Genomic DNA, 16466 nt, shown 5'->3' on the forward strand with positions numbered 1-16466 from the left:
TCGTATTGCAGTTTAAACCTAATTAAAATAATGCAGCAGTTAATTAAATATTTATGCACCGAGTGGATACTTTAGCCACTTTCTAGCCACTTCAATAAAACGCCACTCACCCCCGACGCGCCGCCAGGCGGCAAAGCGTGTTATGTTGTAGCGCCCAGGGCTGCTGGGCAGCGCTGTTATTTGGATGCGGACCCATGTGACAGTGGGACAAAACGAGAGAAAATCCGGCATGAAAACAACATTAGGAGATTATTTACAAATATTTCTCAACCATACTCCAAGAGGGCAAGTAGATGGAATATCTTTAAACCTTTTTTCTAATGGTGAGTACCTCATTACTAGATTCCTAGTACAGTCACAGAGGACAGAGGACGGTCGTTGTTACGAAAGTCGCTCCACTGCGCAAAGGTTTCTGGTCGCTTGTTTGTTTTTATAACGGTAATGCCTAGTAAATACAAAAACAGCAAAAGCTGCCACTTCTATTGCCAATAAAGTTTTGCCTGCCAAGGCTGGGTTCATTACTTTTGTTGCCATTGTCCGAGACACGGCCGCTACCCTGTAATCTTGTGCGCCCTATTCTCACCCCTCCTTTCTACTGCAATTGTTGTGCATTTATTTTGTTATTTAGCAAATTAAATGTTGTCCCTTCTCATATTGTAGTGCCTTCAATTTCCCGTGCTATGTGTGTGTGTGTCTGTGCGCAGTGTCATGACTTGTTCGCTCTTATTTGAAAAAGTGTGTTCTTCACTTCGCTTCGCTTCACTATTTTTGCATAAGTAGGCAGGCTGCCGCTGGCCTGAGTGCTGACACTGCAACTGACTACACTTTTTTGCGCTGATTTATTTAATTTTTTCGACTTTTCGACGAGTTGTTAATCAGCAGTTGTGTTGTTGCTATATTTTGCACATGCAAAACTTTTAACAATTTAGTGCATGCTTCTTTGTATAGTTCTTTCTTTGAGTTTCTTCTGCTTTCAATCGTTCCGCCATAGATCTAATGTGAAGGCAATAATTAACTTGGCAACGGAATAGTCAACTTGGCGATACTTTGGACAATTGCGACTTATATACTACTTTTAAGGTTATTATACAACTTAAATTGATTTATTGTTATAAGTTCCGTTACAGCGAGTTTGGCGCTTGGAGGTGAACTGCGATTCGCAATTAAAATTAATCCACATTTGCTTGAGTGATACTCTATAATTTCATGCCTTAGGGTAAATGATTACAATAAACGCGAAGCAATCACCAAACGTGTGAGAAAATCGAATGAAAATATGTAGATAAATAATTTTTCTTTTTTAATTTTGGTTAAGTCGTGGGTTTATGTAAAAGTTATCTCATGTTATGTTATGTATGTTAGGTTATATTATGTTATATTATGTTATGTTATGTTAGGTTGTGTTAAGTTATGTTATGTCATGCTATATTATGTTATGTTATGTCAGGTAAAATTATTGAGCCCTCTTCGAACGATTTATTCTATCTTTCGGTATACTAAAGACAATATATCACTTTTATGTGCAATAAATATTTTGAAAGTAAGTTTTATTGGAGGGCAATAATTTTGCTAAATCTAGTTCATTTAATTAAACCCAGTACTTTACAAGCGAATTTGCATACAAATGCTACGCTAGTATAATGCAAATATGAAGTAGGGAGTGAATATGAACGCATTGCAGCAACGTTTGTGACCTTTTCTTCACAGCCGTACGTGGAGTCGTTAAATCAGTTTTATTGCAGACGAACTTTTGCATTATTAAATTCTTTGCAAATATTTTTAAAATTCTGTTTATTGCTATGCCCGTTTATCACGACGCTTTTCAACTCCGCCCAGTAGAAATTACTTGCTTATGAGCACACACACACACACACACACACGCATTCGTGCTTTTGTAAAGTATCTATGTATGTGTTTATGCAATAAAAATAATTCAGCAATTCATTATAAGTTGCATGCGAGTCGAATGCGGCTATTGCTTTATGTATATGTATGTATGTGTGTGTGTGCGTCACATTAGACAAAACGGTAAATGGCCAAAGATACATAGATCCTCGTACGCCTACCGGTGCTCTTGCCGCCACGCCCCGCCCCGCTTCGCCGATCACTTTGCTAGTTAATCCTTTCGGCGCAGAATTTGTTTGTTGCTAAAACTTTTAACTTTGTACATGTGTGTGTGTGTGTATGTGCGCATAACCGCATATTTTTCGATTTTCCTTTTTCAAATATTCAGCAAACAGCTTTCTTCATGCAAATGCACATACAATGGTGTTTATGTGTGTGTGTGTGTGTGTATGTGTATGTACGAATTCGCCTGCCCTATTGGTTGCCGAAGTTTTAGTGGTGTTTGTTGTTGTTGTGTGGCGCAAAGCAAACTTTAATGGCAACCTAATTAATAAAACGAATATATTTAAAATTTGAAATTTCCGTGCAGCGATCCTCGCCCTACGGCACTCGCCACTCGTAGGCCAAAGTTTTGCGATTTGGCGAAGCCGCCGCCGCCGCCGCTCGTCGCTCGCCGATGCGCCTTATTTCTAGTCGCTTTTTGTGTAATTTTTGCAGTGACTCTACTTAATTTGCATCGCTGTGCCATTATTTCATAGCTCACTTTTACCCTGTCTCCGCGCCCCACTCTTGTTGTTGCTTTTGTTGTCGTATTTTATGCCGTTGTATTTTTTGTTAACTGTTAAATTTATTTAGTCGGTTCTTCTTTGTTTATTATAACGCAACACACACACTTACATATGCGGATGGTGGCTAGGTGAGGCGAGGAGTTGGCGTGTGTGGCGTATTGAAAGAAGTCTGCTGGGATTTTCTTGTCTTTCGGTGGCATTTGCAGGCAAAGTGTGGCATTGCGCCATCGCTAATGGGCCGTGGGCATGACGAATATTTCGCGAGCTCATTATTACTGTTATTATTTGTGGCTTCCAGCTAATGTTTGATGATAGTGATTACTGCCGCGTTTGCGGTGCTGATGGCTGGTGGCGTTGAGGTCCTCCATAACGATGCATGCGGCATTATTTCTATTACGCCCATTCTACCCATAAATACCTCTACACAGCGAAAGTATTTGAGGCGGCGTATGTTGCATGCGTTTGTGCTTTACAGTGCAAACGAATTTGTTGGTATTTTCGGGGTCACCCACTGAGATCTGGAGTCTCTTGTTGTTTGGAAGGGGGTTGGCACAAGAAAGGCTCAGTGCGAGTTTTGCCTAAGAATTTACCAGTTGCGTTTCCACCGTCAGTTACAAAGGGAGCAACAACTTCGGAAAACTCTTTGCGAAATAACAAAAATTACGTCCCGCCGCCCCGCCTACTAACATCCGCCACAGTGAGCGGCTGAGGCGCCTAATGCATTTTGAATATTTGCCGGCATTGAGACATTAAACTCTACCAAAGTTGGCTGCTTGTGGTGGTGGCGGAAGCGGAGTCAGCGGGGAATGCAGTTTGTTGCAAGTATAGATTGCGGAAGTGTGCACGCAATTGTGGCTTTGGGGCAAACAAAAGGGGTAGGCTATGGCACCTAAAAGCATTCCGCGCTGGTGAATGTGTGTGTGTGTGTGTGTGTGTGCATACTGGAAAGGCTGCAGCAAAAAAAGGAGAGAACAACGAACAACCGTACAACATGACACAAAGCGGAAACTTTTTGCCACTGAGCTGCCATCAGCGTCAAATAATAATCGTTAGCAAATTTCCGACATTGCGGTTGCATGCCGCACATGTGCATTGCAGACAAAATGGCTCACCCTCACACACATACACCCATTAGTTGCCTCTGAAATTCAACTCGAATGCAGAATTGCTCACTTGGATGCCGCATAAGCATTTGGGCGTTGCACGTTGGGTGTGGCAAGCACTGTGTAGACAGATTGTATGCATTTAACGATTTTGAAGACCACCCAACGGACTCAAGTGACTTACCACAAACACATATAAATGCAGTTTGTTATTTTAATTGAAACTGCGGACTAATTTCATTTTATTGTGGTTGCACGTTTTTGTTGTTGCAGCAAGCAAACATTTATGCAGTCTATTTGATTTGTGTGACTGCTGGTACCTCGCTGTTGCATGTGGCACAGTTGCGTGTTGTGGCAATTGTTTAATTGTATTTTTATTGTCCCTGTTGTTGTTGTTGAAATCTGCAAATAACTTGTGTGCATAATAAGTCAACATTTTACCTGTCTTGCACCGATTTTAGAGTCACTTTCAAATAAGTAGCCGTGCAAGTGCCACACACACACACATAAATACACTGGCTGGAGTTAACGGTTATATGCATCAGTGTGCATACATACGAATCCAAAGATACTCATATTACTTTAGTGCAGATATGTGCTTTCATTGTCTCCCAGCAACCGAGTAGCGCTGCCACATCGCACATAAGTAGGTCACATTGTCGTGGCAGCGGCGGCAGAAATTCGCAATCTGCCTCAGCACATACTCAATGGCTCTCCGCCTATATAATTATGCATCCTCTGCGCTTTTCCCCTCAGCTTCCCATGCGGGGCTGGGTCGGGAAGGCGAAAAGGTTTGCACTGCAGCCGCATCTTCTTCTCTGCTTTCATTTTATCTCCATAATCTTCCCAACTTCGCTTTCCTTGTTTCCTATTCGCCATCGTTTTTGCGCGACTGATCTTCGACCGATTTGCTCTCTGGTGGCTGAGGTGTTGTCTCTCCTTCGCGATATTCAGGGTGAGCCAGTTTGCATTCTGCCCTTGTATTTTCGCACTATATTTCTGCCATCTACTTTTTATCGCATTTTCTACTCATAAAACGATAAAAAATGCAATTTACGCCTTATATTTATATACACAAGCGTTTCCCTTGTGATTTTCTGTTTCTTATGTTTGCTCAGCGTTTGGCAAATACACATGAACGCGCATTATACGACTTTGCCTTTACTTCTGTTTTCGTTTTCCCCGCGCCACTTGGCCCTGTCATTAGGTAGTGCAATCGCCGCTTTTGCTTTATTATAATATTTCGATTTCTTAACACGTTTTCATTTACAAGTCCCTTTGTATGGCAAATGAATACACTGCTGTTTGCCCAACATATTTAAAGATATATATGTAGACATATGTATATGTACAATAGTATGTGTATGAATGTGCTCCTAACTAATAAAAATTTGTACTTTATGTGCGAAGTGTCCTCGAAAAAATATATACGAGTATGTGAGTTGGTCATTGCTGTTGAAGCCGCCGACAGCGATCGGTGGCTGTGAGAAAGCTATGCGAACAAATATACTAAGACAAAGTAACAAACTTCGGTTTCCATTCGTTAGACTTTTCAGTTTTATGCCGCATCTGAACGCTCTGTCCGAGAATAATATTAATACTTGACTAGAATAGATACATTGGATATTCATATGTTTATCCATTCATCAATGCCACGATGTTTGCAACACCCAAAAGAAAACATAGAGAGTCGATTTAACCATGTCAGTCTGTATATAGGCGAGCTACTCCTTCAGTTTTTGAAATATCGGTTTGAAATTTTGCCCCGCTCTTGTTTCAAATCAAGAAGCTGCTCACAAAGAGCTAGTAAGGAACACTTTTTCATTTAAGGAGATATTTTTACGGAATTTTGCATCGAATACTGTTTTAGACGATGATGCTGTCCTCACAGACATTGTTCAAATCGAGTCAATAAAGCATATAGGCATACAATCGGTAAGAAATCTTTTGTATTTGTGAAGGGTATTATAGCTTCGGTGCAACTGAAGTTAATGGATTTTTTTTTTGTTTTTTACAAACCTTGTTCAAGGGGCGAAACATTTAATACAAGGTGCCTTTGGAATGCCATTGTTCCTCGGAACGTTTCTATTTAGGTGATTTCATAGCAATCCACCAACAGAAAGATGGTTCCTAAGCACTGAAGTTTTATTACAAAAACCGTAGTGCAAAGCGCTTGCACCAGACCTTTGATTGTAGTTTCTTGCAACATCATTAGAAAGTTAAAACGGTAAGCCCCAATGGAGACCAAAAATATAACATTGTGTTAGATCATCTAATATGTTGGCAGAAATAAAATTTTCGTCTCTCAAAAGTCGTACAAAATTGAAAAAACCCACAGTATGTATATCTCGTGGGAATACTTTACCTATAAGTATCTAATTTTTAGTCATTATTGCCACTTACCTTGAGTAAATCGCGAAAATATGGGCTGCACGCCGACAGGACGACGCGATGCGCTTTGATGCTGCGCCCCTCGCACGCCAGTGTCACATCGACGAAATCTTCGTCGTCGCGCAGATTCTCAAACGCCGACGTTATGCTGCTTTGGTAGTTGTTCCAGCGCAAACAGAAATGCTGTGTTTCGTCCATTTTTGCGACTGGCTTGACTGTGTCCGCTTCCGTGTCCGTGTACGTATGGGTGTTGCGTTGGCGCTGTTGAGAGCGTCCCCAAAGACTTGCCTTCACTCTTATGGATATGCTGTTGTTATTGTTCTTGTTACTGTGACGGCTATTATTTTGAAATTAATTATGTTTCTCCAACTGATTGCAATTGTTTTCTTTTAGTTGTAGATGTAATTGTAATGTTATGTTGTTTTTGTTTTTACTTTTTGCTGTTAAGAACCGTCTTCTCTAAGTTTTGCTTTTGCTTGTACTTTCCCTTAAGTTTGACTATTTGGGAAGTTTACTTTACTATTTGCGTTTTATGTTTATATTTGTGTAGATATATTTTTCATAAATTTAAATAAACTGCAAAGAGAAAAGACGAAAGTACAATTAGTAAAATGAACACAGTGAAGGATATGCATTGTATTTTAAAATGTAAAATATTCAAAATAATCATAAAGAATTGTGAATCTATTGAAAAAATGAATCACGTCGAGCCGCCTGAAAAAGGGACGCGTCATTTGATACATACTCTCGTATGTAATATGTGTACTATAGAACCAGAATAGGTTTCGAATCGAAGGTAAAAAAATCAATCTTTGGCATATACATAGACTCTCCGAAATAAGGAAAATGTTAGATATTTAGATGGTGTATGAAGTTGTTTTTGTGTGAAGAAATTTATTTCGAGCGCATCTGCTTCGTGTGCAAGTGTCGCACGTCAAGTGGCTTTAAATAGACCCGCAGATTATAAAACGGCCAAAGTGATAAACAAACAATGCATTCGTCGCGTAGAAAATCAAATTAAAATTCACTTTTAATGGGCATAGCAAACAAGTTTTATTTGCGTTGGCCAGTGAGGTTATTGACACTCAAGGTTAGCACTGCTGCTCTTGGCATCCCGAGCGTTCTCTCGAGTACCAGCCGTGTGGTTGAAGTTTTATGCGGATTTATTTTCGAAAAATTCATATATTTTTTTAATTTCTATAGAAATTCAACATTTTATCGCTGCTCAGCAAAGGCTGCAGCTTTCACATACCTACATAAGTGTATCGTGCATTTATTTACATATATGCACACATACAGGCAAGCACTATAAATAATTGTTGGGTTGCAAATTTCGCCTGCGATTTGTCAGCATATTGGTTCTAAGTGTGTTTAGTTTCATTCCATTTATTCTTTGGCGATGACGATTTGTGGTTTTTATGAAAACTAGTCAACAAATTTCTTGGAATACGATGACCAATCTTTTCTCCAATCTTAGAAGCCGCAAACGACAGCCATTTCTCAAATACGGCTATGTTTTAGAAAAAGTTTTGCATAAGTTTTTTACCATATATGTATGTACATTTGTATGTATGAATGTGAGTAGGTACGCAGTACACATAGGAATCTCGACCAATATGTTGAAAGTGAAAAAAGTGTAAGCAGAAAACCATACATACAGTTGGATGACCAAGCAAAAGCAATAAAGCTGCTGCAGCTTTCTAAAAGCTCTGCAGTCGCCGTTTCGAAGTGCTCTTGCAAACCGAAAACTATCGCTATTTGTATCTATGTGATACATTCGCACATGAACGCGCTCTGCGTCTGCGAGTGAGCGAGTAGTTTTGCTGAGCGCTCGCTTCACGTGTGCTGGCAGTGCAGCAAATGCTGTGCGCTTGCCGATTCACAAGCCAGTGCGCATGGCAATGCAGTGGGGGAGCGCACAATACGAGTTGCTCGCGCAGTTTGGCACAGAACGCTTTATATTTCGTTGCGTCAAAAATTGAGCGCAAAGAATGCGATGCCTGACTTTTTACTGCGCTTCACTTGTGTTGGTGGATTTGTCACACCAAAAGTTGCTGCGGAAAGTTTAATTCGCACAAAAACGTAATCGAAAGTCTTCCCGTTTACTATACATAATTGATCAGGGACTTATAATGACTCGACATAAGTATTTTTATTATTGTATTTAGTGTTCAAATCGTTTTCAGCAAATCGAAATAGATGGTAGAACATTTTTTCTTCAATTCATGTAAATTGAAGTTAGTTTTCTTGTTAAGTGTAGCGTTTGCAGAATTCTGCCTACCTGACTGCTGTAGTAGCTTTAGTGGTGGCTGCACGGTTGAAGGAAAAACACTACCGAGCACTTAATAACGCGACCGACGATTAGTGCGACTACTAACTGTAATTACCGAACCCGAATTGTGGCGTTTGCAGTTTTTCAATTTGAATTTTAATACATTTATAAAGTTAAAAAACATATTTTCTGCTTCTAGCACCGTAAGTAGCACGAACTACACACAGATATTCGAGGCACTGCTGAGCGATTCAGAGATACCCTTGGTTTTCAAGGGTCGAAAATACAAATACACTAGGCATAGTTTAATAAAAAAGATCTTCAGAACTTTTTTGATATATTGTTTTTTTTTTAGATAAATATGCAGAACTATTCACTTTTGTTCCAAGCCTTTTAATTATTCACTCATTCACTTTGAGTAGTGATTTCACTTTTTTGAAAGCTATTTCCGATTTGTTTCCTTTAAGCGAGAGTTTGCTTAGTTTGCACAATTGTTTTGGAATTATCTACAGTTGTTTGATTTCAAACAGGGATACGCGTTGACTTGTTCTAGCGAGCGAGCGACCGACCGACCGACCGTACCGATTGTGACCAACAAAGTACGCGCGACAACAAAATTCAACTGTTGCTTGTGCGGCTGCTGCTTTTGCTGCTACTTCTGGCCCGTCTAGCGACTTTAAAAGCGCATTAGGCAATTGCCAAAAAACTATCCAAAAAATACATGCACAGCGGTGCCGCGGACGGGAGGAGGTTCTGGGAATTGAGAGTTCGAGCGCTCGAGCGCGTCCCGATCGGCAACGAAGCCTCATCAAGAACGCGCGGCCGCGCCAGTCACGGCAGCACACAGCAAACGCACAACAATGGCATTTTGACGCAGCAGACATACATGTCGTCGCCGCCACGAGGGTGTTGTTGGCTGCTTAGTGGTATTCGACGCTGCCTGCCGTAGTGAACCCCGCGCGCTGCACCGTCAGCAGCAAGGCCCGTCTGCTCTAGGCTTTCACTAACCGAGCTCTCCCTAATATTAATGCAGCATTTTTATTTTGCGCGGCTAAAGTCGCTTGTTCTGCTTGTTGTTGTATATGTTTTCGATTAGTCGGTCAGTGTGTTAGAATTCTGCATTTCGCTGTGAAATCGCACACGATGCGTGCCAGTGTGCGGCTCACATACACACGGCGCATGTACATGGGTATAAGGATGAGGCGCGTGTATTAGTGGCAGTCATATCTATGGCTACTCCTCTTACCGGTGGCGTTCGGGTACTATTTCACTTGCATGTGTGAGAACTGTCCAAATTTTGCCAAAAAGGCATTATATGCAAAAAAAGGGGTAAAATAAAAAATGAACAACAATAACAATAATCACTTGCAGCTATTCCGCATAGTTCACACAACGCGCAGCTGAGAATGTTTCTCACACATACACACATGGTTTGCTGTGCGGCATTTGCCGCAGCAGTGAAGTGAAAAGCATTTTGCATGTGATTCGAGAACAAACAAAAACAAAGAAAAAACACACAACCAAATATTTTGCAGCCAAAAGAGTTATACTTCGAGTTAAAACAAACATGGATCGATGGTTCTCCACTGTTTCATAAATAAATTTCGAACGTTTGCGTTGACTAAGAAATACCATTTTTTTATTACTTCATGTTCTATATATAAATATATATATACATATATGTTTACTTACGTACATATACATATACATATATACACTATATGGGTCTCAAATAATTTCTCTAAAATAACAGTACATGCTGCAGCGAAGATGCCTGTGTTGAAGTGGAAACGTGAACGAAATCGGTAACTGAACTGCTTAAGTAATGGATTTATCTTTATCAATTGGGAATAGCTGATAGATCTGGATACTTAATAAGAGAACTTCCGAAAAAATATTAATTTCAAGCTTAGTTCGTAATTATTTTCCTTTTAATATATGTAGAAATAATTTGTTAGCCGCAGTTAGTACCTCAAACTACTGAGTGATCTAAACTGCGTCAATCTGTCTCCAATTTAGTTTAGAGAAAACAGATTTTAAAGAATTTAGCATTCACTCAAGTATACAGATTTTGCTTTTTACGAATGGAGAGATACCAGAGCTTAAAACAGATATCAGAGATGCATAACACTGCTTAAAAAATCAGTGCTTTTCGTTCGAAAATAGTTATTATAAATCGTAACTGGCTTATCATTCGTCAATCTAGCTGTTGGGGAGTGGACCCATTGCGTATTCAAACCGCAGAACAAAGAACCAGCGAAGTTTATAGACGCCAATAAGTACAGCAAATGCTCACATACAAAGACATATGAATGTCTACGAGAATAGTTCCAAACATTCTGCCATACTCGAAAAGCTGTAGGCAAGGCATGCGCGGGGTATAGACGCAAAACACACCCGCACTCGCATAAAGATGACTGTTTTCTGGCAGAATTTATTACTTGTTGTGTTTCTATGCCATTGGTGTTGTTATTGGATGTTTGACGGCGCTTGTTTATTCGCTCATATTCCATTGTCGCCCAGCTACCTAGAAATAGCACCGCACATCCATAGAAACCGCGTACATATGTCTCTACTGAGCAGACAATGCTCTTATGCGAGTGTGTTTGTTGGTGTGCGACAGTCTGTTTGCACTCAACCTCACGTCAAATGCTATTTTCAAGGTTAAATTTTAGTTTTGCTCACAAAGAATGAGAAAAAGCTTCTTTATCGTCGTAGTGGTTCGCAGCTGTTTCGTTTTAGTTTCGTTGTAGTGACGCGTTCGGACCCAAAATAAAACAAATTCGCTCGCCCGATGCCAACCTATTCTCCGCAATACACTATCACTAAATGGGGCACTGGGTAATGGGGTTGGCAGAGTGGGGTAGGGCAAGCGAGCGCACGAGCACATGTGAGCAAGTGTTTGTGTGTAGTGATTGAATATGAGATGACGTGGTTGTGCGAAAATAGTTGAGGGACAAAATAGAAAAAATAGTAAAGCAGTAGATAGGCGAGCGCAGGGAAATGAATTTCACCATAGTATTACCTCTGGCTTTACCTGAACGTATGTATGTACGTATTTGTCGACAAACATTTGGTTATGGTGTGTGTGAGAACGTATTTAGGCAGCGCTTTTGGCGTGTGTGTGGTCGAAGTGCGTGCCAAAAAAGGGGCTCGTCTGTCTCGTGAACGCGTAATTTTTCGCATTTTTGCAAATGTGTTTGGAAGCGTGTTAGAGTGCGTAGCAGCGAGACCCCAGTCTGTTCGGCCTATTTTTTGTTTTATCTGAGCAATGGAATTCGACTTTACACATGTGCGTAATTTGGGTCAGAGAGAGCTCTAATATAGAAACAGTTTTATACATAGAATACACTTTGTATGCAGAAAATAACTTTTTACAAGTTCAACTATTCCGAGTTAAACGAGTTTTAACAATCCAACGAAAGAAATATAATTTACACCGGGGTAAGAGCATTAAAAAACAACTAGGCCAGCCTTGCACCTCTACATATGATCCGATGCAATAGTCGTTTTACAACTGTCTCTTATACACATCTAGATGTGTATAAGAGACAGGCCTTGCACCTCTACATATGATCCGATGCAATAGTCGTTTTACAATCCACACTCGACATCTCATTGTAACATTCGCCCACTTCTCACCACGAGGCATGCAGCATGCCAAGCAAACCACCCCTTTCATTCATAACTTTACCGGTGAAATCTGCAAAACGAAAATGCGCACGTAGACTGCTCCCAGACAGCGCCATTCATTGCATTGCCCTCGACGAAGAGTCAGTGAGCAAGGCGAGCGAAGCATCTAACGCGTGACGAGTGCAACACAGCGTGCCACATCGTTGAAAGTGAAAGCTTTACTATTCTACGCAGCCTTGTGATGCTCAGCAAAGAAAAAAAAGAAAAGGAAAAACTAGTCGCACTATAATAGTGGCAGCGCAAAAGCAAACGAACGCACAAAAGCAAAAGTACAAAGAAAGCGCCGGCAACTACCGGCGATGCCGTCATATGGGCGCAACAGCGTGGCTGAGCAGCCAACGGAAATAGAAGAGGAAGGCCACAAACTAACTCTAATGCCGCGCTGTCGTCGGCACGATTTTATGCTCTTATGTGCTTCTATATATTTTTGCATGCACAGCGAGTAACCTGCGCTGTTGAATGCGGCTGTGCCACCCATCCACCCAACGTCATTATCATCACCATCATTCGCCGGTGGCAAGCAGGAAAAGTGGACGGACAGCCGCAGCTAGACACCAACAACGCCATGCTAACCAAGCAGATGTCCGTCTGCGGACGGCAGGAGGTGACTGCCACAGCTGGGAACGCAGAAGGGTAACTACGGAGCGCATGGCTGGCATCGAGTGGCATTCATAGCTGCCACTAGTGCCAGTTGCAGTAGCAACATAAAGTGATTGCGTGTAAATATCACCGCCCGCCTCCTCACATCCATTAGGGCAGTCTGTGCATTGTGGACGTCACGTGGTTGCATGACTCGCAGGAGCAAAAACTAGTGGGAAAGCGAACTCTAGCTTTAAAAAGAATGACGGGTTGTGACTGAAAAAAGGAAATAATCTCGAAAAGTTTGCAAATGCGGCGCTGCAGGAGGGTGACGACGAAGCGCTTCAGCGCCGTGGCAGCGACGCGACGCAACTATACGATTAGCCAGCAGCGCACCGGCAGCGGCACTTCACCAAGCTGTGCTCTTGCCACCCCAAATGTCATGTGCCACACGTTGGCCACACAAACATGCAAGCATATTCATGAGCAGCAGTTGCATGCAGTGGCGAAGAAAAATCACAACCAACCGACAGCCACTTTTTCACTTTTCACGGGTGGGTGGCCCAGTCTGGTTGCGTTTCATCGTTTTATAGTCCTTTTAGTTTCCGACTTTTGCAAGCTTTTATTGCCGCCGTTGGCCCGCAGTGTATGTAACAGTGGACTTTAGGTGTGTGTGTGTCGGTTCCACGTGGTCTGTTTTAGCCGGGTTTACAACGCAACAACATGGACTTAGCGCCACAAATTCATAAAACAACTAACTAAATTATGTCAGCATGGCGTTTGGGCATTTGAGTGTGTGGGTGTTGAAGTAGCAGCAAGTGAGCGATTATACGCACTATGTTAATACAATTGTGTTGCGGTTTTCTGTGGTCACAAAATGCTAGTTACATCCCATATATGTATGTATATAGTAAGTATAGTTAAGGAGCAAGGGTCCCTCACCAAGGGTCCCCGGTGAGGGACCCTTGCTCCTTAAACAGCAATTGTGTCTGGTTTGTTATGGCTTATGGTTAGTATTCTTCACTAAAGCGGCCAATCCATTTTAATTAGTGTATATGTAAGTATCTATGTAAATCTATTTATCAGTCGGTCATAATTTTTCAATACTTTTTGTTGTTTTCTCTTTGCCTTCTCCACAATGTGTGTATCTAAATTACTGAACTAATTTATTGTGCTGAATATTTTATTGTCAGTTTTGGAAAGATTATTATTGTGCCGTTAATTGCGCTTTGTCCGCGCCAACTCACAAGTTTATACTAAGAAGTTTAAAAGTCGCCTTCGAAAAAATCAGTTTTTAAGCAAAACATAAACGAAAAAGCAAATTGACTAAAAATGAATTTGGGAAGATATACACACGATTTTATAAGGCATTTATAATATATGTATGTATAAGTAAGTAATGATTGTTCGAAGAAAGTTGGCCGGCCAGCTCTAGCGCAAAACGAGCAAAATTTAAACAAATTGCATACCGAAAACACAATAGAAACAAAACATTGCGAATCTAAATAACAATAGCAAGGCGCTACACCAACACTAACAGCAACGAAAACCAAAATTTACGTATAACTGAGTGCAAGTTCAAGGTCTCGCGTTCAATGGCTGCGCGCCCCCCTGGTCGTCGTCACCCGCCCAACGGGCCAGCACGCCGCAGTGCCGGCAGCAGCCGCCGAAGCAAGAAAAGCTAGTGCCATTCCATCATGCACACATACATGGCCTCAAACGTTCTGCATGCACACACACTGACACACAAACACATGTGTAAACAATGCATATGCATATTTGCACGGCAGTGTGATTGTTTTTGTGTCAGCAAATCTAATAGCGACACAGGCGCAAGCAAGTGAACTCGAGCTGAGGCGCTATCAGCGCAATGCGAATAAAACCTAACAAAAGCAACAACACCGGGCAATGGTTGCTTCAGTGAGGGAAACAGCAATAGCTTTCCAACTAAATCTACTCAAACGGAAGCGCACATACGCCCAGCAGCATTAAGTCCATAACTAATTTGGCTGAGTCCTGTAGGAACTGAGCGAAGGGCTCAAAGTGGAATCTATGCAACAGTGTACATTTGTCAATGCAAAACCAAAACAGTTAGTGGACAGCATTTCAGTTTCAAATTCAAAGGGGGCTCAAGCAAAAGTAGAAAAGAAAAATCTGCATAAATAACTTATAGTCTGCATTGTGCCTGCCACAAACTATGCGCCACCGAATGAAAATAAAGCAAAGGCAAAGACAATAGAAACAACAGATATTCACGATTAATTGCGGCGTTTCTCATATCACGGCTCCACAAAAATCGCATTCAAATGGCATAAATCAGCGCGATCAGCTATACCTTACGCCCTGCACACCGCGACGATCTATTTGTAGCTGCGAATGTGTTTATATTCCGTATACACTCGCTCTAGCATTCAATTTCGCTTTCAAACATATGCTCTGCCATGACTCTCCTTCTCTCTATTTTCATTTCTAATGTAGCCAAATAGACCTTGCGCACGTCTACTCAGCGCCTCAACGGCAGAAATGCCAGCGTTTCCTGGTGGATCGTATGGTGCAGTGAGAAAACATTGAACGACGCAGTGCCTAAAGCGTAGTGCGCTGAGTAGTCGATTGTGACCTTCACCTTAACCTAGTCATGCCGAGTCGGACATTCGGTCATTTACCTCAGACGGTGCGCGTGTATGTGTGAAATATCTAATATATAATGAGCGCAATGTGCACGGCGCGTTCCCCACACTGCCACACCAGTAAGCATCTGCCAGAAATCGCTGACAGTCAACACAGTTAGCGTTAGACTCTGAGTAAACGTGTGATCACAGCGCTACATTTGTGCTGCTTCTGTGACTACCAAAGGCGGAGAGTGTGAGTCAAGCGCGCCCACCATGTCGTGCTGCCACGGACGGCAGTCGGGTGTATGCGTTAGAATTTGCTCCCGATGGTTGGCACTCACGAACACAGGAGCGCCGCATGTGTCGCTGCTCAGCGCTCTCCACAGCTGGCGTCAGTAATAGCTGAATACTATTGGCTATTTCAAATTTCCAAAAACTAAAGCAAAGCAAAGAGTAAAGTGAGCGCTCGCAGCGCGCAGCGACGTCAAGTCAAGACTACATTTGCGTGGTTGGAGGGGGGCTAAGTTTCATAAAAACGAGGTTTAGATCACTGTTACAGGGCTTTAATAATAAGTATTGAGAAGGGTAACAAGAGAAGCGAACAGCGAAGGTAGAAAATAACACAAATCGTAGAATGAAAAGTATTTCGTTGTATAAAACTTTTGTGGCGCGTCTCAAATTTGCTTCACAAAACTGAATTCAAAACTTGTTTCCGCTTCGTCTGCGTGTAGATGTGCTGGAGTAACAAATCAGCAAAAAGTAACGCTAGCAAAACAGGAAACTGAAGTTAGCTTATAAGCGATAATAGCAATAACAATCACAGCTTTAATGGGTAATAATGAAAACGATGTTAAGTTTAGAATAAGAGGGTCGGGTCTTATTTGTGGCAAGGGCAACACAGTCTGCGACGATCGGCACAATAGACGATAGTAAATGGTGGTGGCTTGAGAACCGAAAATCAAATAAAAAAAATCATTCGATGGTAGCTTAAACAAAAAGTTTGAAGTTTTTGCTGTAGATGGTGCGACCGCACCAATTTAAGCTACGTCTGCGACTTTTAAGTGTTAAGTCAGCAAAATTTGTCCAATACTACTCAGAAGAGGCAGAGAATGGGGGAAACAACAGCAAAGTGCCAGACATTTTAAGGGGTTAAACATTTGCCTATTTTTTGCTTTCAACGTCACAA

General features: G+C 41.6%; 1 protein-coding gene across 5 annotated transcripts in view; it reads right to left on the minus strand.

Annotated features, from left to right (window-relative positions):
- Window positions 1-16466, minus strand: part of LOC108964938 (broad-complex core protein isoforms 1/2/3/4/5) — a 61261-nt gene that overhangs the window by 32272 nt on the left and 12523 nt on the right. For all 5 annotated transcript variants that reach the window (XR_001993061.1, XM_018926984.1, XM_018926981.1 and 2 more), the window contains exon 2: window positions 6140-6703. Coding sequence is in view for 4 of the 5 variants with exons in the window: in XM_018926984.1 (XP_018782529.1) it covers window positions 6140-6325 (186 nt within the window). In the remaining variant the exon portion in view is untranslated. The remainder of the gene's footprint in view (window positions 1-6139; window positions 6704-16466) is intronic.

Source organism: Bactrocera latifrons, unplaced genomic scaffold (genome assembly GCF_001853355.1).
Source record: "Bactrocera latifrons isolate USDA-ARS-PBARC rearing strain unplaced genomic scaffold, ASM185335v1 scaffold_130, whole genome shotgun sequence".
Taxonomy (NCBI): Eukaryota; Metazoa; Arthropoda; class Insecta; order Diptera; family Tephritidae; genus Bactrocera; species Bactrocera latifrons.